This window comes from Rutidosis leptorrhynchoides, chromosome 3 (assembly GCF_046630445.1).
Source record: "Rutidosis leptorrhynchoides isolate AG116_Rl617_1_P2 chromosome 3, CSIRO_AGI_Rlap_v1, whole genome shotgun sequence".
Lineage (NCBI taxonomy): Eukaryota > Viridiplantae > Streptophyta > Magnoliopsida > Asterales > Asteraceae > Rutidosis > Rutidosis leptorrhynchoides.
The window spans coordinates 38,067,100-38,076,774 of NC_092335.1; the positions used below are offsets into that span (position 1 = coordinate 38,067,100).

The following is a 9,675-nucleotide window of genomic DNA, read 5'->3' on the forward strand; positions in this document are numbered from 1 at the left end:
AGCATGATGATGATGATGATGATGATGAAGAAGAAGAAGAAGAAGAAGAAGAAGAAGAAGAAGAAGAAGAAGAAGAAGAAGAAGAAGAAGAAGAAGAAGAAGAGACTGAGCTTGATGAAGATGATGAGGTTAGTGGTCATGAAACTGAGAATGAATCGAATTCCAATGAAGAAGTTGTACGGATTGATCAAGATGATGAGGGTAAGGGTAAGGGTCCCGAAGATGTTGTAAAAGAAGTTTGTGAAGGTGCCGATAATTCTGATGTAGATGTTGAAGAGCAAGCTTCTTTGACACAATGGTTTGATCTGAATGTTAACGAGGTTGTTGAATGTTGTGAAATTGTTTCTTTACTTGTTAATGCACCCACAACATTGGATAGTCTTCCAATGTTAGATGTTCATAATACACCAACATTTAACAGTTTAACCCCTCCACTTTTCATCTTTTATCTCAGGAGGAGGTTAGTGAGGAGAAGAAGTCTAAGAAGGGAAAAAGAAACTGATTATGAGATCTACGAAAGTTGCTATGGCTTCTCCATATGTCAATAGGTTGACGGCAGTTTCAGACCTATTGACTAACTCCGAACTAGCTTTGGCTATGGATTTGTTTTCAATGCAAAAAACGCTTGGTGAGTTTTCTATACTTTTTTCTTAATCTAAACAGCACTTTATATCATTTGATTCACATGTGATTATATTAGTCAATCACAAGTGCTTATGTTTTGCAGTCACATGTTATTAATCAAACATAGAATCAGTATTTGACAAATAGTAATTCTGTTTTATTGTATTTTTTTAGTGATCTTGTATTTGAAGTTAAAAATGCCGATTGGAATGTTCATCGTGTCACGATGGAATCACTTTGTCCTGATTTATATATTGAGGCTGGTGTGATTGATATTTGGAGTTTTATACTAAACCACGAGCGTAGGTATAGAGATCCAGCCAGCCGAACAAAGTTTTTCTTTCTAACGTCAATCATTGTAAGTTAACTTTTAAATTTTAGGTACATATATCATACTGTACAATCACTTGTGATTCAGCATGCCAATCACTTGTGATTCAGCATGCCTGTGATTCAGCATGCCAATCATATTTATTGTTTGCATTTATTTTGTTATAGTTTTTAATATATGTTCGTTTATTTTATACAGTGGTCATACATGTATGACAACAGTTTGAAAAAAGAAGCTAAACTCAAGTCATTTCAAGAAAATGCGTCATCATTGTTTAAAGTGTTTCCCAACGATGTTTCTTTCCGCAAAACTGAGCTGGTATGTTATTTTACTTTACATTTTTGTTTATTTTTTCTGTAATATAATAATTAATTTCTTTTTTTATGCTGAAAATTAATTGTTTTATTTTAATTCTTTTCTACAGGTGTTTTTTCCAATCTGCAGAAATGATCATTTCTTTGTCCTTGTGTTTGATTTGAAAGTTCCAAAGCTCTTCATACTTGACAATGCTATACTAACGATGCACTTCAACGCAAAATATCTCAAAGTTTGCAACCTTGTTGTTAGTTTATCTTTTTTTTAATTAACTTGTTTTGTATATTTAAACATGTCATTAGACTATTCAATCACATGTGATTGAATGATACAATCACATGTGATTACAAACAATCATTAGCACATGTGATTTTGAAAAGCTGGTCTTTATTTTTCTGATTTGTTTTCTCAGCAATATTGCTTTGGTGAGCATCTTAAATCTCAAAATCATCCAATGGCGAAGAAGATTCAAGAAATTCATCCAAGTAGAATCAAGATTCCATGGATTACGAGAGATAATGCTGTTGATTGTGGAGTTTTTGCCATGTACCACATGGACAGATTTAAAGCCACACCCGAGACAGATTGGATGGAGAAATTGGCTCGTGAATCGTCGGTTCAAAATAATCAGCTCAGGAAGTTGAGAGTTCGGTATGCAGAAATTTTTTTAACACATCCTCTAAATTTGCATTCCAAGCAGATGATTATAAATGCAAATCGGTTCAACATTCTTCATTCAAAAGAAGAATATAGGAACGTTGTTTTGACTGCAAAAAACTCAAGAGATGAGCGGGTTGAGAGATTAAAGGAGTCCTTGCCAAAAATCAAGTGAAGTGTTATGTTGAAAAACAATATAAGATGTTATTTTTGTTGAACTTTTTATGTGTTAACAAATTTGTTATTTGGTACACAATATTTTTTAGCATATCTATATTTTTGTTGAATGGTAAATCACATTGTATGGACTATGGTTTTTAATCACTTGTAATACTATGGTTTATGATTGATAATCACTTGTATTTTTAATCATTTATTTATTCTCTACCAATCACTTGTGATTATGCATTGTTAATCACTTGTGATTCTGTATTTGGCAATCATTTGTGTTTTTCATTGTTAATTACCAATCACTTGTGATTCTACATTGTTAATCACCAATCACTTGTGATTCTGTATTTGGCAATCACTTGTGATTCTGCATTGTTAATCACTTGTGATTTTTAATCACTTGTGATTCTGTATTTGGCAATCATTTGTGTTTTTCATTGTTAATCACCAATCACTTGTGATTCTGCATTGTTAATCACCAATCACTTGTGATTCTGCATGGTTAATCACTTGTGATTCTGTATTTGGCAATCACTTGTGATTCTGCATTGTTAATCACTTGTAATTCTGTATTTGGCAATCATTTGTGTTTTTAATTCACTTGTGATTCTGCATTGTTAATCACTTGTGATTCTTTATTGGAAATCACTTGTGATTCTTCGTTACCAATCACTTGTGATTCTGTATTTGGCAATCATTTGTGTTTTTAATCACTTATTCATTATCTACCAATCACTTATGATTCTTCATTACCAATCACTTGTATTTTTAATCACTTATTCATTATCTACCAATCACTTGTGATTCTGTATTTGGCAATCATTTGTGTTTTTCATTGTTAATCACCAATCACTTGTGATTCTGCATTGTTAATCACTTGTGATTTTATATTTGGCAATCACTTGTGATTCTGCATTGTTAATCACTTGTGATTCTGTATTTGGCAATCATTTGTGTTTTTAATTCACTTGTGATTCTGCATTGTTAATCACCAATCACTTGTGATTCTGCATTGTTAATCACTTGTGATTCTTTATTGGCAATCACTTGTGATTCTTCGTTACCAATCACTTGTGATCTTGTATTTGGCAATCATTTGTGTTTTTCATTGTTAATCACCAATCACTTGTGATTCTGCATTGTTAATCACCAATCACTTGTGATTCTGTATTTGGCAATCATTTGTGTTTTTCAATGTTAATCACCAATCACTTGTGATTCTGCATTGTTAATCACTTGTGATTCTGTATTGGCAATCACTTGTGTTTTTAATCACTTATTCATTATCTACCAATCATTTGTGTTTTTAATCAGTTATTTATTATCTAACAATCACTTGTGATTCTTCATTGTTAATCACTTGTGATTTTTCATTGGCAATCACTTGTGTTTTTAATCAGTTATTTATTATCTAACAATCACTTGTGATTCTGTATTGGCAATCACTTGTGTTTTTAATCAGTTATTCATTATCTACCAATCACTTGTGATTCTGTATTGGCAATCACTTGTGTTTTTAATCACTTATTCATTATCTACCAATCATTTGTGATTCTTCATTGGCTTATCTAATCACATATGATTGAAACACCTCACAATTGTATGAAAATAAAAACATAAAAAATGTAATTCAAGCATTTCATAGGAACATCAGAATTTCACAATTGTACGAAAGAGAATAAAAAAATAAAAAATCGTTAAATAATTCAGTAGTAACTTCAGATTTCTGAAGTTTCTGCTTGTTCTTTTGCTTTCTTTTTTTGTCACGGGTCCTATGATTGTGATCGTCACGTCCACATTTACCACAAGTAAACTTTCTCTTTTTGCTTTCCTTTATTGCTTTCTCTTTTCCACTCATTAGACGCTTATCATTTGCACATCCTTTGTAATTCCCAACAGGTGGGTTTTGTATTTCTATTGTACTTGGCTTTGAAACTCCAATCATGTTTCCAATTATATCATCTTTCTTCTTTGACGGTTTTGGCACTTGAGCTTCAACTTCTTTCTTCAACAATTTAAGTTTTTCAAGAACCACTTTTAGCATCTTTTCATCACTGCCTACAAGTTCCATACAATCATAAACAACTGAGGTAATTTCATTAACAGAATCTTGTACAACTATGTTTTCATTGCCATATCTATTTCTCCTTGATCTTAACTCGGGTGGTATTATGTCCCTTCTCCAACGTCTCATTATGTATTTTTCAGGGATTTCTTCTATGTTCTTGTTCTTTAAAACCCAAAAACAGTGTCTACACAGAAGACCATATCGTAGACAGTGTCTACATGTACATACCATTGATCCGTCTTTGCTGTTAGGAAGTACCTTAAAAAAAATTATATTATCAATCACATGTGATTGATAAAAAGATTTTGATTGGATTTGCCAATCACAGGTGATTACATATATAAACAGACATGTAAATGTTTTTCTCAGGTTCTGATATAAGTGGCTACATTTTTGAATCAGCAATCATATGTGATTATAAACATAAACATAGATGTAAATAAATTTTACCTTGTAATGGAAGAACTGTTTTTCTTCATTCGAACCCTCTTTTGTCTTCTCTTTTTCCTCTTTAACAACATAGATTTTCGTTTCTTCCTCCTTGTCCATTTTATCCAATAAACAGCTATACAATGCTTCATAAATCTCTTTTTGAACGATTGCAAAAATAGCATGTGTGTAAACCTTTAATGCATGCTTTTTAATTTTCAGCTGAGTTAACAATTTTGAATTTTTCTTGATTGTCTGTGCATCCAAAGATTCTTGCTTTGACCTCTGTTTTAACATTGCAGATTCAAAGCCGTCCATAAAAGTTAACAGATTTGCTGCTGATCTTGTAAAGTTTGAAAAAAGCATTCTCACTCTCAGATCTTGAAGTAGTTCACATCAAACCAAACATTTCAGTGTCGATAAAATATGCTGGTATCCAAGTTGATCTAATATCAAACATATGTTTGAACCAACTATCATTTTTCAATGAGAAATCGTGCATCAACTTTTCCCATCTTTCTTCAAAAACATTTGGTTCTATATACATATTCCAAACAAGCTTATTAAGTCTATTCTTGAAGTCTTTTTCTACTTCATCTTCAATAGTAGGAATTGCTTCTTGAATCTGTAATTACATATCATTTTTTAATCATTCATATTAAGCAAATCATGTATCATTAAATATTTCAATCAAATGTGATTAAATACATTTGTTGTGTGATAACAAAATTCATACCTTTGATGGCACCTTTCGCATAATGTGCCACATGCATAGTCTATGTTTTGCTGTCTTAAAAACTGCTTTTATCGCTATCGCCATTGATTTGTCCTGATCTGTCACTATCATGTTTGGCTCTTTCCCGAATGTCTTCATGAAGCATGTAAGAAGCCATGTGTAACTCTCGGCTGTTTCATCCCTGATCAATCCCGCAGCAACAGTGACACACCTATGGTGGTTATCTATGCCAGTAAATGGTACAAATTTCATGTTGTACATGTCATTAAGCCAATTAACATGTCAATCACATGTGATTAGAAATTGTAATGAGCCAAATAACATGTCAATCACATGTGATCAGAAACTATAATGAGCCAAGAAAACATGTCAATCACAAGTGATTGTAAACTTTAATGATCCAGAAAACATGTCAATCACAAGTAATTACAAACCCTGGTGAGCCAGAAAACATGTCAATCACATGTGATTAGAGAGTCTAGTGAGCCAGAAAACATACCTGTTCGTTCTATACGTTGCATCAAATGAGATTATGTCACTAAACTCCTTGTAGTTGCATTTTGCAACTTCATCGGCCCAGAAAATTGAACGTAGTTGACTTTTTTCAAGCTTGTACTCAAATGAAAAACCAGGAACATATTTCTTCCGTTCTTTCATTTTGTTAACGAGCATTTGAGAATCACTTGCATTGATAAAAATATTCAAATCTCGTCTCCAGTTTCTGAAATCAGTTACAGTCCCATGCACATTTTTCTCAGACCCTTTCATATTGCTATAAACTTCGTATGCTTTTGTTGGACCAATATTTGACACTGACGAATGGTATACAAACAACTGCTCTGCATACTTCATCTGTCTTTCCGCTTTACTTAAATGTCGGTACTCTTGGGGTAGCAACTCATGATTATGGTGTTCTTGAAAGTCGGACAGTATAAACGTATTAGTTTCATACACCCAATCGAATTTAACCCTAGCCCTACATCCAGTGCATTCCATGTTGCTTTTCCTAATTGGCTTTTTACTACTTTGCAATGTGTCAAAGTTCACTTGCATTGACACACCACCTCTATTGCACAAGTAATATTTCTGCTTCACCGACCCATATTTTGTAGTCTTTTGAGTTGACTTTCGTATGTCAAAACATGCATGAAACGCGTATAACCTATACATTTTTTCACACTCTTCAAGTGTTCCATAATTTTTTCCAACAACTGGTAGTAAACTCTCATCAACGATTGGTGCATAATACAATGAACCACCTGGTGTTTCGTTTTTACGTGTTGTAGCTACTTTTGGTGTATCTATACCTGTCCAAAAAAAAATAGACAATCACATGTGATTTAAATGTTCACTAAATATAACTTAAACAACTAACACATGATCAGTGACTAATATGTTACTTTCACTCATTCTTATCTAATAAAGAAAATCACATGTGATTTAACTGTTATTCACTCATTCATATGATAAATGACTTTAACAATCACAAGTGATTTTTAACAAGAAAAAAGTGCATGATAAGAGACACAGATATACATATCACATATAGTATTATCATAAAACAAAATCACATGTGATTAAATAAACATAATCACATGTGATTGAATAAATACAATCACAGTATAATCACAGGTATTAAATCACAGTAATGTATCATCATAATACCCAATCACACGTGATCCAATACGAAAAAATTTACAATATGTTTTATTTCATCATACGTATAATCACAGGTATTAACATAAAATAAAATCACATGTGATTAAATAAAGATAATCACACGTGATTGAATATATACAATCACAGTATAATCACATGTATTAAATCACAATAATGTATCATCATAATACCCAATCACATGTGATCCAATACTAAAAAAAACATACCTGTAGCGTTATCTATAATTTCTTCACCACTGATCTCGTATTCTACTTCAATTGGTTCATTTTCTGGCTCCATTACTTCGTATTCTTCTTCCATTGATTAATTGATTGGATAATTTGATTCGCAGCAGTGAAACGATCATGCAACAAAATACATATCATTAAACTCAATCACATGTGATTGACTAACTTGAAATTTACAACAGTTCAGTTTCTGTCTTCATTCTATTTATGATTATCACTTTAACTGGAAATTACATGTGATTGATAAAGAAATTACTCAAATTCAAAGTATATACTTTTTCATCCAAATTTAATCACATGTGATTAAAGAAGAAACAATACACATACCTTCAGCATTCTGGATTTCGATTTGTTCTTCGTTACTGATATCGATTTCTGGTTCCATTTTGCTTAAATTGAAGGTGAATATCAATTGATTTTGAGAAGAATTCGTATATCCTGCAATTTTTGAGTGATCGACTGCTTTTACGAATCAACGTTAAATCTGTTAGAATCGTATGATTATAAATCGGAGCTATAACGGTGTTAACGAGGTTGAAGATGACCGATCGGTCGCCGGAGAAACGTTAATCGCCAATCGCCAGGAGCCTGTTAGGGTTTTGAGGGATTTGATCGATAGCCTTCGTGGTTTTGTCAAGTACGTAAGGGTGTAATTGGCAAATGATGAAAATACCCTTCCAGTACAAATTGGTGGTTTAATCTGGTGCATTGATCAAAAAAGATCCAAAGGCTGAGATGTGTTCCTTGGTTCTCAACCTTTTACTTGTTTTCTTCTGATTACAACTCATATGAATAAACTACGGGCACAAAATTTTTTTAGCACATTATTCTTATTTGAAGGTAATAATTAATTTGATACATCCAAAAAGAAATAGGGTTCGGCTAACTTGTGCCCTAAAGGCAGAAGTTAAGCCTCATTTATTTCACTCAAACTTTCTAAATATATTAGAAATTTAAATTTTTAAACTCACAAATTTCTAAATTTACATTTATATTAATTACATTTTATAATATACATGGAAACTTTGAATTCATTAACCACTCTTAACTAGTGCCCTTAGAGCACAAGTTAGTTTTTTTTCTCCAAATAATAGACTATAGATTTGGGATGAATGAAATACATTATTATTATATATACCTGCAACATGCCCGTCAAGTTTTTTTTGCTCGTTAAGACCCGTTACCCAGAGGGTAAAAAATTTCGCCCATAACCAGCGGATACCCGTGACCCGCAAGTAATAAAAAATACAGAAAGGTGTGCCTTATGTACTTTAATTTGGTTGAATGAAATGATTTGCTTGCCTTTCAAAATAAAAAAAATAAAAAATACAACTTGTTAAAAAAACATTAAAAAATTCAAATAATTTATTAATTACAAACCATATGTTCAAGCTACATGTAACATTTCGTGAAAATTTAGTTTTTTACTTATATTTAATTGGATTTTGCTGCAATGTGCCACCATAACACATGATAAGATGCATTGATGATGGTAATTGTTTCCCTAAATAATTTAAATTGTATTCAATAATCTGGGAAGATGCCAAAATAAAATGTATATTTAATATTATTTTGTCTTTAAAAGGAAAGTATTGATTTAATAAATGTTTTTTAACATGTACCATATGGTACATGTTAGCAAATCCCAATTAATATTATATATTTAATATTATTCCATTACAAGTGAAATTAATTTTAAAATTAATAATTGTGTGTGTAAGTTTGCGGGTAATTAAAAAGAAGTCTCATGGATTAGCGGATCGGATTTTACCCACGACGGATAGTATATACCCGTAACCCGCCTGTGACCGTCGGCGATTATATTTTTTACCCGTATCCGTGCCGCGGATAAACTTTAATGATTTTACCCGCTTATCGTGAATCGGGTACCGCTAGTCACGGGTTTTTTTCTTGCCCATTGTCGTACCTAAACAAATATTTTTAATAAAGAAAAGTTTGAAGAATACATTTGCAAACAGTTGTAAGTAACATGATGTGTAAGTAACATGATACTAATTAACTTTGGAGTTACAATACAAAGTTAAATACCTTCCATTAATGCTTCTAAATTTAAATTCATTAACTTAATTTCGTTACATCATTATCACTTATAAATAGGACTACACTAGTATTGTTCATATATCAGTAAAACATAACAATCGATTTAATCTTCATGGGATTCGAATACAAAGCACTTATTTTTCTTACCATGATCTTGGCTACTTCTTTAGGTAACTAATCCAATCTCTTGCAGTATAAGTTTTTGTCTCAACTTGTGTGTATATATAGTTTTATAAGATAGAATTATTTTATTGAGAATAAAATATGAATCATGTCTTGCAGCTGACGACGTACCATGGTGGCGACGTTCTTCGGCACCAGAATGCCAGCCATTAGATAATAACTATTGTACTAAGCTTTGCAACAGCAAAGATGC

At 32.0% G+C, this 9,675-nt stretch overlaps 2 protein-coding genes across 2 annotated transcripts; both read right to left on the reverse strand.

The window, feature by feature from the left end:
* Nucleotides 1-3,737: 3,737 nt before the first annotated feature.
* Nucleotides 3,738-4,750, reverse strand: LOC139899872 (uncharacterized). The gene is made up of 3 exons (XM_071882700.1): nucleotides 4,617-4,750; nucleotides 4,232-4,350; nucleotides 3,738-4,156 (listed from the first exon to the last, which is right to left on the reverse strand). The coding sequence occupies exons 1-3, from the start codon at nucleotides 4,745-4,747 to the stop codon at nucleotides 3,738-3,740; spliced, it is 669 nt and encodes a 222-aa protein (XP_071738801.1). The 5' UTR covers nucleotides 4,748-4,750.
* Nucleotides 4,751-4,986: 236 nt separating this feature from the next.
* Nucleotides 4,987-7,311, reverse strand: LOC139899873 (protein FAR-RED IMPAIRED RESPONSE 1-like). Its single transcript, XM_071882701.1, has 4 exons — nucleotides 7,218-7,311; nucleotides 5,831-6,638; nucleotides 5,332-5,542; nucleotides 4,987-5,220 (listed from the first exon to the last, which is right to left on the reverse strand). Exons 1-4 carry the CDS (start codon nucleotides 7,309-7,311, stop codon nucleotides 4,987-4,989), a joined length of 1,347 nt encoding a protein of 448 aa, XP_071738802.1.
* Nucleotides 7,312-9,675: the final 2,364 nt, after the last annotated feature.